At 36.1% G+C, this 20,383-nt stretch overlaps 1 protein-coding gene across 1 annotated transcript in view; it reads left to right on the top strand.

The window, feature by feature from the left end:
- The window catches only part of KLHL1 (kelch like family member 1), a 195,796-nt gene that overhangs the window by 101,933 nt on the left and 73,480 nt on the right, over nt 1-20,383 (top strand). Inside the window, exon 5 of the mRNA XM_051607919.1 lies at nt 10,573-10,785. Coding sequence (XP_051463879.1) covers nt 10,573-10,785 — 213 coding nt within the window. The remainder of the gene's footprint in view (nt 1-10,572; nt 10,786-20,383) is intronic.

The following is a 20,383-nucleotide window of genomic DNA, read 5'->3' as shown; positions in this document are numbered from 1 at the left end:
TTACAGCTTTGGTCTGCTTTAGTCAGCTGAACTAGGCAGCAACATTTCAGGTGTTAATCTCATGTAGTAGTATTCTGTTTATTTCCAGAATAAATTGTCTGTTTATTTATGTTGATAGATAAAAAAGACAAGAAAGAAATGAGATTTTACATGACTGATCAGTAGTCTATAAATTTTTTTTCCATTGTATAAGGGAAGGTTTAGTTTTGTAAGGAACCAACTGTTTTATAATAAATAGCCTGGGAAGTTGAGTATGGGTGCTGTTTGCTCAGATCTCTCTTTTTAAAAGTACAGATGATTTTTTAAGAGGTGGATTTTAGAGACAGTAGATTGATAATGAATTATGTGACAACTTGGACACAAGCTAATGAAAGAAAACCCAAAGCAACCAACAGCTAGACATGGTTATGAAGTTAATCTTCACCTCCTCCCCCTTCCCAATAAAGAACTGACACTAAGAAATTACTGCATATTATAGTTAGTTGACAGCATGAGATTATTTGATGGTAACATGCAGTCCTGGAGAGAGTGAAACATAATGTCTGTTCCTTCCAAATTTGTAATTTCCAAAGCACCAATAAAACAAGAGTAACTGTCAGTTTAATCAATGTTATGTGCAGGATGACAAATATTTTACAATTTCACTTCAGTCTGAAATTTGTCTCCTGGGATTTACACAGTAGGTTAATATATTTTCAGCATTCATTTAACAGATTTTTAAAGTGTTCTATCAAAGACAACAACTTAATGTGACAAGTTTAGGGTCTAGAGCACAAGTCTTATGAGGAGCATTTGAGAGAAGTGGGCCTGTTTAGCCTGGAGAAAAGGAGGGTGAGGGGAGACCTGATAGCTCTCTACAACTGAAAGGAGGTTGTAGCAAGGTGAGGGTTGGTCTCTTCTGCCAAGTAACAATGACAGAAAAAGAGGAAAGGGCCACAAGTTGTGCCAGCCGAGGTTTAGACTGGATATCAGGAAAAATTTCTTCACTGAAAGGGTTGTCAGGCCCTGGCACAGGCTGCTCAGGAGAGTGGTGTAGTCACCATCCCTGGAGATACTAAAAAGATGTGTAGATGTGGTGCTTAGGGATGTGGTTTAGTGGTAGACTTGGCCGTGCTAGGTTAACAGTTGGACTTGATTATGTAAAAGGTCTTTTCCAACCAAAACTATTCCATGATTCTAAGTTTTCAGCAGCCTTGTATCCTGACAAACCATTTAAGATCTAAATATGGCAGTTATTTTACACATACCATTATTTTATTGGAAAGAGTATGGTCAGACATCTTTGTGTGAAGTGTTCTATTTTCTGAAATGCTGAGCATACAGAAAGTTTCTGTTATCTAGGGGAGGAGTCTGTGTGGCTATTTTAATTAACTTTGCACCATAATGCTGTCTTTAGAATTAATCTGGATTTAATAATGTACTTGAAGGCTCTAAGTGATGTCAGAAGGTAATTACCATATGACTTTATTCAAGCTTACTTTTGGGAACCAGTCTTTGGAAGTCCCCTTTGCACAGACAGCTGGTTCTCTCTCAGATTCTTTTTCGTATTCCAATGTTTTTCTAATTTGGAGTATATTATCTTCTTTCATGTTAGTTAAGATTTTCTTGAATGCATCAAATTATGCTGGATACTATTTGAAAGTTCTACAATGAAAAATGAAGTGTATGAGAGAGTGATTCAGGCATATGATTCAGGCATTTCCTGAACTTCATATTTTCTGTATGATAGGCTATGTTTCGTAGAATGCTCTTGGAACGTATGTACTTTTTCAATACAGTGATTTGTTTCAAATTAATCAGAAATGCTTTTCATATGTCTCTGATGCAATTGTTTAAATATTTGGTTTCTGATTCTGAAATATTAACATAAACTACCCTTTTAAAAATTTTTAATCACTTTAAACACTCCTCAAACAAAACTGTAAGTAAAACACTGTCCAGCTGCAACATATATCACATGTGACACAGAACATAAATGCTTTGAGATTGCTAATTGTCCTGGTTTGAGCCAGGATGAAGCCAATTTTCTTTTTACTGATCTTTTTTTTCTTCACTGAATTCTTCTAAGCACACAAGTTTTCCAGCTGAGAATGCTGGGATGTTTATAGATACTGCCGAGACATCAAGGACACTTTTGCTCTGCTTAGGATAGTAAAGGAGAAAAAGTGTCTTATCTGCAACCCTCCCTAAGGAGGAGCGGACTAGACAGGCAACAAAATTGGCCAGAGATATTCCATAAGACTGAGTATAAAGTCAGGGATCGTGGAACTTAAGCCCCTTCCTTCCTGTGTATTCTTCCCTTCTGTTCCGTTCATGGCCAGCATCCGAGGAGGCCTCCGTCTATCCATCACTGTTGATCCCTAGGCTCATGAGTTCCTGACTGTCATAACTCTCCCCTCAGCTCCTGCCTGATCTGCCGCTGTCTCTGCCAGAGCGGTCCAGGACATTTCAGAACTGCTCACAGCTAAGGAGAGTGCTGTGAGAGTTGCTGGGGGTGAGGGAATGCAATAGGGTTTTGAACATACTTGTATATATTTGTACATATTTTCATCATTAGTATTTAATTAAAGCTGTCTAGTTTTTAATCTGGTAGCCTCTCTTCTTATTCTCACTTTCCTTTTCCTACCTGGGGGGAATCGAGAACATTCTCATCACTGGTTTAGTTGCTGATCCTGAGTCAACTATGACACTAATGAAGAAACACTGTTGTTGCAAAACTTAATAGTATGGAGAGTAACAGAGCAAGGCTTTTCCCTCTGATCATGTAATTCTCCATGGTTCATGAGATACATTTTCATTTTAATGGCTACTTATTTTTAATTCAAGTTTTGAGTACAGGAAAATTAGAGAAGATTTCACTCTAATCCTCTGACTAATGTTTCAGTTGCCTTTTGTAATATCATCCTAGTTACAGTGTTTATTAATAATTTATGAAAGCAGAAGCTTTTTTAATAGATATGAACTTGCATGTGCCTTCAGCCTTTGCTTTGTGCTGTATTTCATCACATTTCACAGGCTAAGTAGGGTCAGGAAAGGTCAACAAAGGACTGAGATTATCAGTGAATTTCTAGGTGCTACCATAAGAAACAGTGTCTTGCTTTTACTCCTGAACATTACAACATGGTATTACAGAACACTGTTCCATGCATGAATTGTAAAAGCAAGGCCATAAACACTCGATTCCTTTCACTTATAAAAAGTCTCAAGATTATTTTGAGTGTTTTCAGTTTTGCTGCTAATGGACTCATTAATCAGAGTGAGAAATTCATAAGAACTGGTACATATGAGTGGCAGACAGACAAGTTCAAATGGGAAATCAGACACACATTTTAATGTTGAGGATGATTACTTCTGAAAGCTACTGCAAAAGTGGCAAATTTTCCATCTCCATGTCTTTGACATGATGCCTTTATAGGAAACAGTCTCAGTGGATCAGATTCTGCTAGGTTCAACAGAAGGGCAACTGGTTAAAACAAAACTGAAAGGGATCCCAAGGCAGTTCCCTGCTGTTTGGAGAACTCATGCAATCCCTTCTCTAAAGTGCATCCTAAACTATTACATTTGTTCTAACAGACCTGTTCCCTGCCTACTCACTGGAAGTTTGCTCTACAGGTCGATGCTTTAACAGTAAGAAATATATATATATATATATATATATATATATATATAAAATTTATTTATTTATTTATTTATTTTTCTGAATTCCAGTTTTCTTTTAATGAGAATTGATTTAGGTGAAGCTCCTGTTAGGCTTGTTACCCTCCATCTTCCTTGTTTTCTTTTTCTGTAATCAGAGTAAACAAGACATGGTCTCCATTAGGACGTAAAAGTATGTGCTTACCTTGACATAAGAGTTGAAAGGTTACATTTGTGCTTTTGTTCATCCAAGCTTGGTTTGCAGTATGGTTTAAAGGCCAGATTACACAGATTGAAGCCCTCCTCTGTAACTGAATACCACCATTCTCCCTAATTGTGGATTCTTCATAATGAGTGGTGTAAACTATGGCACAGTGGCTAAAAAAATTATTTACTGGTTTTATTAATCCACAGGCCTTGCCTTTATCATACAACACAGTCATGCACAGCAAGTTACATTACATCTTTAGACACACTTTTAACCGAAGCCTAACAGTGCTGCTTCTGAGACTTCTCTAACACTAATTTTGTCTTTACTCATCTTACTTAAGATGTCATAAACTGCATCATGCTAGCAAAGTAAGAAAATGAGTGTCATGATGGAGTGTTACAATTTGAACCCAGAAACTTGACATTCTGTTGTACAGGTGAGAAGGTCTATGTTATTGCTGTGCAACTACCACAATTTAAAAAGTCGAAGCAGCTCATACTTCCCATATTTGAGGATTGCTAAGGGTACGTACATAAAAAACAAGACAATCACCAGAGTCTGTACAAGTGTGTGTCCACACTTTACAATACTGCACCAATGTGGCACTTTGCACTGTGAGTCTCTGTTTTCTCCACTTTTAGCCTTTTCAGTCCAAATGCCTCCTCTGGATGATCCACGGTACTGATCTCTTTTGCTATTTTCTGGAAATTGTGCTGAGAACCCTCCTAATGACAAATATATCAACCTGGGCCAATTCAAATCACACAGAATCACAGAATCACAGAATCCTAGGGGTTGGAAGGGACCTCGAAAGATCATCTAGGCCAACCCTGCTGCCAGAGCAGTGTCACCTAGAGTACCTCACACAGGAATGCGTCCAGGTGGGTCTTGAATGTCTCCAGTGAAGAAGACTCCACAACCTCTCTGGGCAGCCTGTTCCAGTGCTCTGTCACTCTCACAGTAAAAAAATTTTTCCTGATACTCACATTGAACCTCCCATGCTCCAGTTTGCATCCATTACCCCTTGTCCTATCACTAGACATCACTGAAAAAAGCTTAACTCCATCTTCCTGACACTCATCCTTTACATATTTGTAAACACTGATGAGGTCACCCCTCAGTCTCCTTTTCTCCAAGCTAAAGAGACCCAGCTCCCTCAGCCTTTCCTCATAAGGGAGATGTTCCACTCCCTTAATCATCTTCGTGGCTCTGTGCTGGACTCTTTCAAGCAGTTCCCTGTCCTTGAACTGAGGGCCCCAGAACTGGACACAATACTCCAGATGCGGCCTCACCAATGCACAATAGAGGGGAGGAGAACCTATATTGACCGACTAACCACACCCTTTCTAATGAACCCCAGAACATAAACATTCCAGGTTTTTTGGTCCTCACATTTTGCTCCCTGGTTCTATCAGCTTCATTTTTGGAGGGTAAAATAACATTAAAAAGACACCAAAAATTGGGGGAAAAAAGGGGAGGAAAAAAAAAAAAAAAAAAAGGTGGAGTAATTAATAGGCAGATAACTGGTCTACAGGCTAGCCGAGTTCTGTTTTTCCTAGCCACCGTGCTAGAAAGGATGTGCTATGCATGTACTGAGTCTTAGCACCCAGCAGTTCCAGGTTTTATGGGATACAGGACTTTCTGTAACAGTGTTGAAAAACTGTTTCCGTCAGGGGGAACAAGGTACGTAGATGTCTATTTAGCAAGTTGCATCTGTTTTGTGTACAGGCTTAGACTCTTGGATCGTCTTAGATCTGAAGAGGAATATGTGCAACATATGTGAACAAAGATCCTCCAGCAAAATGAGAAACAAACATTAACCGTTCTGACATAGTTAAAGAAACATTCTAGATTAAGGCCCTCTAGCTTAAAAACTTTAGCAAATTTGTTGTGATGAACTGTCATATCAGCAACCATCTATGACTGACTGCTTATTAACTACATTTAAATTGTGAAGTACCAAAATGCTGCATGATATTTACCACAAATTAGATTATAATCTGGCTAATTCTGCAGATTCATATCCTAAAACTGAACATTTTTTAACAAAAAGAATTATAAATTGCAAGTAAAAAAAAAAATATTTAGGTTGTAGTCATCTAACTTTGTAATCTAGAAGCCTCTATTAAGATTTCAGTATGCTGTGTGAGCTGCTCCACATAGTCACAGTCTTTTCTATCCTCAACTTGCTCTCTGCTCTCCCAAAAAGCAGCAGCTACTGATCCCTTTTCCCTGTTACAAAGGTGAGAGAAGCATACACACCCACGTGATCTCTTTCCATTAGCTGCCTTTCCTTTGAACAACCCCACCTTTTTATGTCTTTCATAATGGTGACACCAGGCTGGCATCTGGTATTAGAAGAAACATGTAGCTCTTTGGATTACATAGGGCAGATGGAGCTTGTTCTATGATAAAATCTGGGATTTGGCTAGAGAACCAGATCATAAGCACATTACCAAGTACTGGTCCTTTGTCTGATAGGAGTTCAGGAATTTGAAAAGTCCATTCTCTTTAGGAAAGAAGATATGTGATAGCAGAGTTTTTGCAAAGGGGATTTAGACTTGTATGATACAGAGCTGGTAGGAAAACAGTGCACAAAATGAGGGGGCTAAATTCATTGTAGCACAGTAGCAATAATACCAGACTGAAATAGGTTGGGGCTTGAGCAAAATAAAAATCGGCTTTTAGAACTTTTACGCTACAGAAAGTGTAAAATATATGATTTAACATGGAAATCAGAGTCACTATTTATTAATTTATTTAAATGTTGTAATGAAAACTTAGATTCTCAAGTAAAAGCAGCGTGGGCTTAAAATATTCATTGATACTAGTCATTTGCTATTTAAGTGAAAGGCTAGTATATGGATACCTTTTTTCAGCATTATTTCATGCCTTTCTCCTTTTCATACTGGAAAGGCCACAGCATCAAAATAAAATATAAAACTTCTTAAATCAGACTATTACATCCAAAACCAAAAAACCTACTAAGCACTTTACTGCTGCAGCAGCTCTCATGTTTCTAAATAACACTCATGATTCTAAACAACACTCTTGGAATATGACATTCTTTGTCAAGGTATGAAATTATTTCATATTTTTAATAATACTGAAGAAATTATTCCAGTTTCTTCCTTACAACTGATATGTATTGATTAGTGAAACCAATGACATAAACATCAGTGATAACTAACTTATGCAAGAAAATTTAATTCCAAGTGAAATAATTATCGTTGCAGGTCTTGATTTAAAAAAAAAAGAAAGTCAAATTCATTTGTATTGGTAACATCATTGCAAGGATATAGGTAGTAGAATTTATTTTTATTAAATCCCATTTGGTAATAGTTTATTTTCACTGGAACATTTATTTTCCTATGATGCACAATCTGTTGGACTTAGATACTCAGGTGCTTGCTTATCTCCCTTTAAAAATAGTTGCGTTTTGTTTATATTACTCTACTGTGCTACTGCTTTATGGTCATTTAATTCTAATCCTGTTTGCTGCTGAAAAGGTTTAAAAGAGAAAGCGCTCAGCTGTGGAAATGCTATGACCTCACAGCAGTGGTTATTGTATTATCATTTTGAAAAACTGAGGAAGGAACCAAGTGAGACATAATGAGTTCAGAGGCTTTCCCAATTTGTGCTGTAAGTTACTTTTTCTAATTTAAAAGCAAAAATCCACTGCTTAACTTAATTAAAACATTACAGTTCTTGCTGTAGGAATGTGCTAAGCAGATGACCTATGCAGGAGAGGCAGTAGTCACAGCCCAGTTGATCTTAAGAGACTTATGCTAAAGTGAAGACCAGAACTACAAAGCTGCTTAAGTATCAAAGTTAAAAGTTGCAGGTCCTGAAAAGTCATACACCTCTATAACATAACCCTGGACATGCTTAAACATGAAGTACCCATATGTTCTGAGGTTTCTCAGACTGAGGACCTAAGCATTCCTAAAAGTGCTTCACAGAAGTGGTAATGAGTGTCTCAATTCCTATCCTGCACCTTAATTTCAGAAGAATTCTAATTTTATTTAATTTCTCCTGAAATTTTTAAGCAATATCCTGTTCCCTAAAGTGCAAAAATTAAGAATAACTATATTTTAAAAGAAAGGCAGGTATTTTTCTACAATAAGCATAAAATAAATTATTTATGTTAAGATAAACCAGCAAGCCATTTAAATATGCTTTTCTGCTCCAAATGAAATTCATGTAAAGAAATTAAAATGTGATCTAGGAAGTTCTAAACATTCAGTAGTCAGTTTAGGAAATGCCAAATATTTGAAGGAGTTTTTAGCTCTGAGGAACAAGAACGTGGATTTTATTTATGTTTCATATGTATAAATATGCAGTATAAATGTGTATGTATATATATGTTACAATTATGTAAAGAAATTTTATTAAATAGCATCTTCTGCAGCACTCAGCCTGAAGTACCATGAAACTAGTGTAAGTCCAAATGTTCAGAAGAACAGATTTGAGCTCATATGTTTTGTTTGAAAACTTTGTTAGATTCTACTTTCATCCCATGGTAAATCAATACGGAGGCTGAAATAAGATCTCCTTAAGCATATATCCAAATGAAAAGACAATTAAAATTTAAAAATTCTTAATCAAACCTAACATTTTTATTATTATTATTCTGAATTTAAACCCCTGACTCTGAGTGTTATTCAAAATTAATTAAGTTCTGTGAGTTCATATAATGTATTCCACTATTTCAATGCTTCTCAACAATATTATGTCTTTGGTTTAATATGCTGTTCTAAAGTTTGATGTTGGTTCATATTAAGAAGTAGAGTTAAATTTTTTTCTTAATGGGATTTTATGTCTTTTTAATCAGCCTTAATTAAACTTCAGCTTATAAATCATTTACTGAGAAGTGCAATGAAATTTTCTGAGATTTATGGCTTTTTAATTAAAATTAATAAAGCCAACTTGTGGCTAAGTGCCTGCAAACTAGTTCCCTTATATTTCCAAGCTATTATACAATGTTGCAGTCACACAACTTAAATTTTATCAGCAGTCAACAGATTAAAACCTTAGGCCATAAAAATCTAGTTGTTTAGGTACCTATTGACATTTAATCAATTTTAAAAAAGATCCAAGTCATGTTTTGACATTACAGCAGGGTTAATACCATGAGCATGCGTATGCCTCTAATTTTCTGTTGTGTCAGCATCCCCTTTTGGGTGTCTTTGTAGAGTTAAAATGTTACTTATTGAAAGTTAAGTTTAACAAGCAAAAGTATCCACATTCATAATAATAAGCATAACTTTCAGCTTTAGCTAACTTATTCTATTTGCATGAATTTATTGTATAATTACCTTACACACTTCTGGCTGTCATGGTTTTGTCATGTCTGTGTCTGTGTTAGTCATCTTTGCTACCTTATATAAAATAATATGCAGACTTTAGTAGATTATTTGAAGCAGTAACTTTTAAAAACATTGTTGTTGGAGAATTGAAATAATTTTTCTTGTATCACAGGTGGAGGACACTATGTGACATATTAGGGCCAGAGTATAATTCTTATGTTTTAAGTCTTGCACCACTTTCTCCCTGTATTAGTTATATTATCTCAGTAATACTGTGTTACTTCTATTTCAGTTCTTGATGACCAGTCAGTCTTTCTTCTGGCCCAGACCCAAACAAGCAATTATAGACAGCAGTAATTTGAATTTTGATATGCTAATTGAGTGGGTGCAGGAGTGAAATTATCCACTTCCTTAAATTCTGATGTTTTTAACCTTAAATCCTTGACTGTTGTTTTTTCATTCCTTTCCTGCTTATCATTTACTCTTATGATGTTTATCCAAAATACCATTATGATACTAATAATTATATTTTATCTATTAGATATTGTAATTTATTTATCCCTCCAACACTTTTTACATTTTTGTTTTATATCAAGAATAAGATTTCTTTTCCAGCAGTGGGTCTTGTGTCTCCAGTCTGTACTCCACATTCTTATAATACTTGTCTATGAATCAAGAATATGAGAACACATCTGCAATTTCTCCACAGAGATCAAGCACCCAAAATGAAATATTTGGAGAAAGACAAATCTGCAGAATTTTGGTTTTGTTGTTTCCTGTTAATGTAGGATAGGTAGTTCAGAGAACACTTAATTAGGTTCTTAATAGTTATTCCTATATGCAAGTTTCAACACTATGAGATTTTAATTGCTGTATATATTTTGCACATGAGCTGAATGTTAACAGTCTGTTCTAAACAAATGAATGAAATTATGCTAAATTCATGGTATTGATCTTCCTCTTGGCTTTGTCATATATATAGCCAGCCATTATCTGGATATTGAGAATATAATTATATATGTCTGATAAGTTATTTAAGAAAAAAATCCGATAGTGAAAAAATACAGAAAAATCTAGTATGTGCATGTAGAGATTTACAAAATATCAAAAGTGCTCCACTACAACTGAGTTTATAAATGTTTCAAATAATGTGCTGATCTGCCCTAGCCTTTACTAATTCTGATGATTTTTAATTACAATATTACCATATAATCTTTATATTGTTTTCTGAATATATTTGTATATGAATTATAACTATAGTTGTTTAATTATAATAATCTTTGGTTTGTTTTTCTCAAGAACTGTAAGAGGACTCAATGTGGCAGATATTGACTAATTCTATGGGTTTATTAGTTTTAATAGCTGCTTTTATTTTCTTCCAGTATTATTGACTCTGAAATACTTCCTTCTTCTCAGGAGAATATAATGGAAGTTATAAGAAATCAAGAATTTTTACTTCTACCAGCTGATGAACTCCATAAACTCCTTGCTAGTGATGATGTGAATGTTCCTGATGAAGAGACCATTTTCCATGCCTTAATGATGTGGGTGAAGTATGATATGCAGAGACGATGCAATGACCTAAGTATGCTACTTGCTTATATCAGATTACCACTACTTCCACCTCAGGTATTTTTAAAATTATTTTTATTTCTAAACAATTATAATTATAATAGCAATAATAATATCATGGTTATTGTGAAAACTCTCCTCTGTTTATAATCTTCAACTGCTGAATACTCTGGATGTTTGAAAGCTAAAGTGTTCAGATTTAGAAAAAATGGAAGGCAAGAGGAGCAGCCAGATATCACAACATGTTAAGGAGGACAAGCAGAATAGTAAATATCTCCAGAAAAAGAACAAACCAAGCCAAAACCACACACACACACAAAAAACCACCCAAAAAACCCCACATGAGATTATTGCAGATAGTGGGCTAAATATGAGATGACAGCATGAATGAGGGAAACCACATGTTGGTTTACATCAGAAAAAAAAATTTCAGCAAGCCATATGAAGTTATTTTTCCCATAATACCTGGTGCTGCTAAAGTTGTACCTAAAATACTGTTTCCAATTTTGCACTCCACAATTTGAAAAGCATAGGAAGAAACTGGAGAAGGGCTAGTGATGGCCTACCAGGATGGTATGTCAGCTAGGAGAACAGAGGCTGAGGAGGATCTAAATTTCTTCAGTTTCATTTGGGAATACTTATTGTTCCTTAGAGACCAAATCCTGAGTTGACACCCAGTGAATAAAGAGTTACTGATACAGCAAAAGATGTTGAGCTATTTCTTCTCTGTATGAGTCTGCACTTTCAACATCTATGCCAATTAGGAAGCTAGCATAGAATACTGTGCATCATTACAGTCTTTAAAGTGTTTTTTTTAATCTGCCAAGCACTTACAAAAGGTAACTTAAAGCTGTTGACACACCAGCTTCATGTCTATCTCGTATGGTCATCCAGGGTTTCTGGTTACTGTTCCCTGCCTTAGTAATAATTTTATTTATTATTAGTATGTCCAAGATCTACCACTATGGAATTAAATGAGGCTATTGACCTAGGTCACAGAAAAGGAATATAACTTGTTTGTTTGTTATGGGAATTGCTGAAAATGGTGAAAATTAGAGCTGAGATCTTTTTGGTACCCTTATACAAAATACAAGGCAATGTGAGTGTAAGGTATGTAATGGCCTCATTCTCATTTAGACTCTCTTTCCCATTAAAGTTTGGACCAGAAAATCTTTCAAAGTTTCTTCCAACCTGGGTTTTTCCATATTTCTATGATTCTATGGCATACAAAGTATCAGCTGAAATAATTTAGAGACAAGATTTCAAACTACTTTTATGTTCAAAAGCTTCTAATCCCACTAGAAATTCTAGACATAGGGTTCACAAATTTAGCTGCATTCCTCCAGTCAATAGGGATTTTATTTCATCTAGTAACCATGTTTTGCTTACCTCTGCACTGCTAGTTGCATGTAAACCAATGTTCCCCCACATTACCAAGATGAGGATTGTAGCTTTTTATCCATAGGATTAAAGGCAATACTCTATACAGTTGAGTAGCCATGTCCACACAACAATACCTGCCTCAGAGTTCCTTCTGGTGTTTCTGTAGCCCTAACAAATAAGGATACCCTAAGACACTACCAACAGCACCTATGGCCCTCATTATGCAACTGAATTGTGTCCACTTTACTATACATTATCCCCATGATAATATCCTGGATACCTTAAGTTATCTGTAGTGACACGATATCCCATGTTTAGCAACTGACTTAAATCCTAGATTTCCACTAGCTATCATAGATAATCATCACAAAGGTAAATGTGTCATTGACACCCACCTCTAAACTCCTACAACATTTGTTTTAACCTCAAACTGAATTCCATTGTGTATTGAGAAAGTTTCTCATAAAACTTACTACTTCAGATTCAGGTCCAACTTTTAGAGAGAACACATTTCTTTCTGAAGAGCCAGTGAGTAAAGTATACAGAAAAAAATAATAATAATGGTTTCAAAACTACAAGGAATTAAAAAAAAAAAAAATAGAGTGATATATTTTTGGCAATTATCTGTATTTTTTGCTCAGTTTAATCTGAAAATTAACCCTTACGCACTGGTGCTTGTCTATAATTGGGTACTGTATCATATAAATGTTTGCTATAATGCTAAAAAAGTATTTAAATGTTATTTTCAAATGAAAAATAAGATAGAAGAAAGTGTAAACTGAAAAGTATTGAGAGCTGGAGTTGAAAATCTACTTTTTATTACAAAAAGGTGAATTTTTTCCTACTATGATTTATACTTAAGTATAAATCAAACATTGTCATTTTCACTGCATGGAAAAGAAGAGTTCTCTGAAGAGAAGGCAGGTGCAAATTAAAAGTTAATCATTGGACCTTTGAGAAAAAAAAAATTGTGTTAACGGACTTCTAAATTCATTAAAAAAGATTAAGTCATAGACTGCAAAGGGTATTAACAGATTGAAAAGACTGTACTGAGATCCTCTTCAAATGAAGGCTTAAAATTATAGCCTGAGTTTTTATGATGTCTCATTTCGCTTTCAAGGTGCAGTAATTGCCAGTGTAGTCAGACTTGAGTAATAGGATATCAAACAATGTAATTAAAAATTCAATAGAAAAATTTAGGAGAAACCAATCAGTATTACCATATTAAAACAAAAGTAACATGAAGCTGCAAATGAAAGAATAAAAGGTGTAATGTTGCCATAGAACTTCAGTTTAATTTTGTTCCTTTGATTTGCCTAAAACCATCTGCTACTCTAAAAGTTTGTATTTTTTCATTCAAGTCAAATTAGAAATATTGGTGACTTGACCAATATAAAAACTATTCCACTATATGATAGGTAATATCTAGTTGCATCCTTTCAACAGGTCTTCTCAGTATTTTGTGCTGATCTGTACAGAAAACCTTTTATGTTTATTTTCACTCTTAAAGGATTCAGGGAGAGTAAAAATGTGCTGGGTGTCTTAGACCTTGTTAATGCTGAGGTATTTAAAATTATTTACTTGAGTTTTTCATTTACAAGCTTCTTATAAATATTTTTCCTGTGATTTTTAATAGCATTCTTCACTGAGAGTAAGATAAACTGCAGGTGGACCTGCAGTTGCTTCAGCATGGAGCTTCACGGGCTGCAGGGTAGCAGCCTGCTTCACCGTGCTCTTCAGCATGGGCTGCAGAGGAATCTCTGCTCCAGTGCCTGGAGGGCCTCCTCCCCCTCCTTTTTTACTGACTTTAATGTTTGCAGAGTTGTTTCTCTCACATATTCTCACTCCTCTTTTCAGCTGCAGTTTTACAGGTTTGTTTTGGTTTGTTGTTTTTTTTTCCCTGTCTTAAATACATTATCATATAGGCACTACCAGCATCGCTGATGGACTTGGCCTTGGCCAGTCGCAGGTACATCTTGGAGTCGGCTGGCATTGGCTCTATTTGATGTTAGACACTGGCTCTACTGAGCAGCTTCTGGAAGCTTCTCACAGAAGCCACCCCTGTCACACCCTAGAAAACCTTTCCAAGCAAACCCAGTAGAGAGGTGAAAATCTGTAGTTGTGGAAAGATATATTCATTAAGGTCTAACTAGAATAGCTATCAGTGTTCTAACCTGGTTCCCTTATGACTTTCCACACCCACCATCTAATGATTACCTTCCTCATGACATGTAGTGTAGTGATTACCATCCCCACAGCTCAGGCAGCAAAACCGTTCACATGAATCCTCACTAACTCTGTTTAGACAAAAGTCTAACCTCATTTGCAGTTGAAACTAAAATAAAGACTTCTGTCCCTGAATGTAAACATATAAAGGAGTTTATATATATATAAAGGAGACCTTATAGCAGCCTCCCAATACTTAAAGGGGGCCAATGGGAAAGATGCGGAGGGGCTTTTTGCCAGAGAGTGTAGTGATAGGACAAGGGGTAATGGTTTTAAGCTGAAAGAGGGTAAGTTTAGGTTAGACATCAGGAAGAAATTGTTCACCATAAGTGTAGTAAGGCACTGGAACACATTGCCGAGGGAGGCTGTGGTTGCCCCCTCCCTGGAGGTGTTCAAGGCCAGGTTGGATGAGGCTTTGTGAAACCAGATCTAGCTTGAGGTGGCCCTGCTCATAGCAGGGAGGTTGGAACCTGATGATCATTAAGGTCTCTTCCAACCTGAATCATTCTATGAATATCTTTATTAATGAATTCTCCTTATCTTTCTCTCCTCCTTTCCCACACCAGAATGGTTTCTTCTGTGCTTGTGTCTCCCATTCTCTGACTCAGGCTGTATCTGAAACATTAAATGCAATTTATCAGCATATTTGAGCCTCTGCCAAGCCCTATTTTGTTTACTAGTGATGTAATCACATTTACTATGAGATTATATGAAAAGTTTGCTTTAGCTGATTGTCGGAACAAATGTAATGTATCTGTTAATGCTGGGGCTACAGCATGAGCAAGAATATGTGTGGCTTCCACTGGGCAAAACATTATTTTTATGTTGATTCTTAAGATTGTACAAAGTTGTTAATGACAGTTGGGCTACTGAAGGAATTTACAAGCAACAGTTAGGAGTTAACACATGTTACTGACTGCCAAGAATAAATGACTAGTAAAGAATGAGGGTTTTATACTTATGTTTTAATGTTTCTCAGTGCATGATAAAAACAGCACAAATATTTACTTGCAGAAATAGTTAAGTTAAAAATAACTTTTACTCCACCAGTGTGTTCTGTTTAAAATGGATGGGTTTTGCAACTGCTTGTGATAGTAAATAATTGGTTAACTATGAAAAATAAAAAATAGCATAGAGTAAAGCATAGATATTATTGCCTTTCTCTCTGCAACATTTAATATCATTTTCAGAGGCTTGCAAATCACATCAGTAGGATAATGCATAGTCTTTGAGTATTAAATACACTGCGGCTCAGATCCAGTGAAAGTTACATAGGCATCTAAATTAGATTTCTTGCCCAGAGGCAGAAACAATCCCGTCCTTATAAAATGAAGAACTCAAATACCTTGTAAGTCACTGGAGAGAAAGTGAACTGATCCACCTGAGTTCTGTTCTTATTTATACAAAGAACTTCTAGGGAGCCTGTAGAAAAAGCTAAGCCTCTAAATCCCCTCAGAATGCACATATTACATCTGGTCGTACATAATTTTAAAAGTGGATATGAATTTGCATATAATAATCAAGTAGATAAACCTTTAAATCCTAACTTGGATAATTGACTTTTTGAGGCAAACTTGCAAATTCCTTCCCCAGCTTAGCAGGCATTTAGCAAAGAGGTTTTTCTCTGTACTGTTAAAGCAACAATTAACCAGGCAGTCATCAGACTGAGGTTCATTGAGTTCAGGGCTGTTCAATACCTATTAAGCTAGATTAAACAATTGAAGAATCCTTTGCTTAGCAAAAATGGAGGGTTTCACTGTATGTCAGTCAATCTTTAACTTTCTTCTTCTGAGCAGTGTGATTGATAATATGAGGTGATAACCTTTTACAGCTATCTAACCATCTCTGGCATCACTAAAGAAGTGCAGCTGGTATGAATTCACACTTGACTAGAATTCCATGTTTTTTAGAGTGGTTCTTATCCACTAGTCTGGTTAAATGCTAAGTATATATGTATGTTCAGTCATTCTCTACATTTTGTCAAGTCTTTCAATAATTTCAAAATGAAATAGATGCCAGGAAATTATAACTTGCATCTGAAAGGACTGAATATATAATTCAGTTTCTTACTCACCTACATGTGTAGGCTTTTCCACATCAGTGAGATTCCTGACCTTCCACTGTAGGCAATGATGATCTAGTGCAGCATATAGGAACAAACTGAACCTATGTGATGATTCGAGGTGCTATGGATTATAATGCTGCCTGGCTCCTGAAGATTTCTGGAAGCATGCCATCATAAGTCCACTGCTGTATTTACTGGCCCTGTGTGGTTTTGTAGACATCAAGTGGCAACTCAGATGGTGCTAAATCCTTGGTTTTATGTAGGTGAATCAAGCAATCACTTGATTTGGAAGCCAGTCTGTATCTAAATAATAAAAAGTCGTGAATGTGAGGAAGTTTGACAATATTTATATGTTATTTTTATGTAACTTCAAGTAAATAAAAATAAAGTAATTACATGAAGAATAACTTCTTGGTCTATAAAAATGGAGATTTCAGGCAAGCTTCTAGGATGATGTCTAGGATGATTCCTCTGTTAGCTTATCAAGGTAGGAGAAATTTGGGCCTGAAATTTCACTTGCCGATGAGATGGCAATTAGTTGATTATAGTCAGTACAGGCAGAATATGCTTTATTTTTTCTGTTTTTCTTATACAGATCTTGTCGCAAAGCTAACTTTTTTTGTTTCTTCAAAACAACTTATCTGGCTGTGGAGCTATCTGATATTTTATATGAAGAAAGACGTGATAGTTCAGTATAGTGTGAGGATAGAATCCAGGGGGATTTTTTTTTGTATTTTAGTTAATTCTAATTGTCCACATATCATACCAATATGGATGGCATTTGTTCTTTAGATAAGTGACAGTGTGAGAATTTGTAAACAGTGAAAATGTTAACCATTCAACACAGTTATGAGTGACATTCATTTCCAAATAGTTTTCAGCAGTAAAGTTTAGTAAATATCAGGAAAGTATCAGTAAATGCTTTGAAGCTGTCATGAGAAAATGCTCAAATAAAAAGTTGTGGCTGTAATACACACTTTTATCCTTTACTCAAACACATTACCTGACTTCTTAATGCAGTGTCTCATGATACACTGAGCCTATGGTGTTCTACTAAATCTGTTGGGGTAAATTTATTTAGTGGAAGAATGGGTCATCACAAGGTAAATTGCTTTTGCATGTGGTCGTGAAATTATTGGGGAATACGACAAAGGGAAAATATAATTCTTGCTCTCTTTATGTTAATTCTGCATTGCCAAAGGTTCAGAACAATGTTTTGATAAAATATTCTACTTCTGTTGCTCATTCTATGCCGTTCATTGTATGTGAAGCATTTGTTCTCATAAATGTCCCCATTAGAATGTATAGAGTATGTTCACGTGAAAACACGTGTTTATTGATACATTATATTAACTGTCCAAGTGAATTATAAGCTCTATTTTTACTTATGTAAGAGAGTTCCTTGACCTTCAAAACAACACAATTTTCAGTGCATACTTTAATGTTCAATACATTTTTATTTACATAAATTGATGTGTTAAGTTTTGAGAAGACAGGCTTTGCCTGTTGTTTGTTTTTACAAGGTCACATTATTTGTTGTCATTATTTGGAACTTTTCTGTCTTCTGTCTTAGTGACTGTCAGAGTGTTGAATGTATCAGATTGTTGCAGAAATTGCTCAATGTGTTTGGCTACTCAGTTATTTTCTTTGGCAGCGTATATTTAAATTTTATCAATAAATTTTTAACTGATTAGGGTGCCAGGATACTATAACTAATATCTACAACTTCTGTATGTTTAGTGAAACTTGTAAAAGTAAATGCAATGGGAATGGATCAAATAACAGTGGTATACCCCATTTCTTTTTCCGGTTCAAATGCTAGTTTGCACTTATTTTTTAATCATTCAGATAAACTGCATTATAATAGCTTACATGGATCTCAGCAGTGAAAATTAGCATAACTTTCAGCAAAGCTCCACTGTCATTTAGGCAGCTACTTGATATGCTGAGACTTGCCGACATGCTTAACACCCAGCTGTTCATAGCATTTTTAATGAAAGTGGATGGGTGCCAAGCATTTTTTAAAGTCTAGCAGTGCAGATTATGTTCCTAAACAGAGCTGCAAGTTGCTGACCAGTTTTGAAAATCTTGTTTTTAATACCTTTTCAGATTCCTGTTTCCCTTAGACCTGTCTTGCCTCTCTTTTCATCTACAAGCATATGACATGACACTTGCCATCAGACTCAAACTGCACTGCATAAAATTAATGCTGTTGTTTTACTCTCCAGTTATATTTTATCTCCAGATACATTTTGCTCGTGAGTGGCAATAATAGCAAAAATTCAGTGCTGCTTGATTTTTAAATTATTTTTATGGAGTTTACCATGTAGTAGTGGGTTCTATTTTGATTAATGAGGGCAACAAATAAATTGGAGAGAGAAGTTTTAGCATAGGAGAAAAAAGCTTTCTGCAGACTTCACAGTTCTTTTGGGATCTAAACAAGGGAGCAAGACCTTTCAATGTGGGCTGCAAATATCTCCAAACCAGGAAGACATTTAAAACTGTCAGTGGAGTAGATGCAGCCTGTCAGTTCAGGAGCTATGTTTTAGCTATCTGGAGAACAGCATGCTGTACAGTGCCTGGGAAACAACCTATATTGTGAAACCTTGAAACCTTGGTGGTCAGAGTCAAACCTAGAAGTTTAAGTTTACCTTGTTATAATTTATAACACTACCATACCTATTTAATGCAAGTTGTACTTATTTTCTACTTACACTTACAGAATCATAGAATGGTTGAGTCACGTGTGGGCCTCTGGAGGTCATCTGGTCCAACCTCTCTGCTTAAGCAGTGCCCAGGATCTTGTCTAGACTGTTTTTAAATACCTTTAAGGAGGGAGACTCCACAACATCCCTGGACTACCTGTGCCAATGTTCAGTGACCCTCACAGTAAAAAAGTGTTTCTTGATGTTCAGATGAAACTTCTCTAGGTCAGTGTGCCCATTTTTTCTGGCCCTGTCACTGGGCACCTCTGAGAAGAGCCAAACTGGTAAGATCCCACTCTTGCTGGACCTGGTAGTTTCCCCATATTTCCCTTATCTTTCTTACTCTGCGGAGCCCAGAAGTGGACACAGGACTCCAGGTATGGCATCACCAGAGATGAGTAGAGGGAAAGAATCAGCTCCCTCAATCTGCTGGCAATTTGGCAAACCATGACACCTTTAGCCTTCTTTGCTTCCAGGGCACACTGCTGGCTCCTGTTCAACTTAGTGTCTGCCAGGACCCCAGTTTTCTGACAAACTGTTTTCCAGCTGGGTAGCCCCAGCATATGCTTGTGCTTGAGGTTGTTCCTCCGTAGCTGCAGGACTTTGCACTTGTCCTTGTTGAACTTCAAGACGTTCCTGTCAGGCCTTTTCTCCAGCCTGCTGAAGTTGCTTGCTGAGCGTCTGCTCTGCTCCATCATCCAGATCATAAAGGATTTCTGTAATTTAGTGTAGAGGTACCGAAGCTAGTTTCAGAGTAACTCACTTATCAGGATAGATACAGGGTGTGAGTTGTCCATATCAAAGATTAAACTATCCCTCTAGATGGCAAGTTTTGTGGCTAGTTGTTGGCGTTCCGTAGATTAAGCTCCAGAACTCACACAAACAGAACTCATTGAAAGTAGTGAAGGCAAAGATAAATGACTACTCTCAGCAACTCTTAACAACAGGTGGCTTTAAAAGCAGAAACCTTTGTTGCTCTTGACATCATTTGAAATCTGTTGCTTCTAAATAAAGAAGGAAAAAGGACTTGCAAATGCTTAAACTGGTACAATGGGGTATCTTGAATAGTTCTCCTGGGAAAAGGGTAATGAGAGTTCTAAGAGATGGGCTGAACTTTGCTTCCGTACTGTTAAGTTTTGTTAAGTTAATGTTATCTTTTGCAGTGTAGTGCTGTTATTTGCATCCTTCCTTCTCTCTTAGATTAATTCAGCATAATCGTAAAACAATCTGAAACATTTTCTTCTTTGTTTTACCTTGAGCCATCAACATTTCAGGT

The sequence above is a fragment of the Apus apus genome, chromosome 1, assembly GCF_020740795.1.
Source record: "Apus apus isolate bApuApu2 chromosome 1, bApuApu2.pri.cur, whole genome shotgun sequence".
NCBI lineage: Eukaryota > Metazoa > Chordata > Aves > Apodiformes > Apodidae > Apus > Apus apus.
This window is presented reverse-complemented; position numbering and strand designations above follow the sequence as displayed.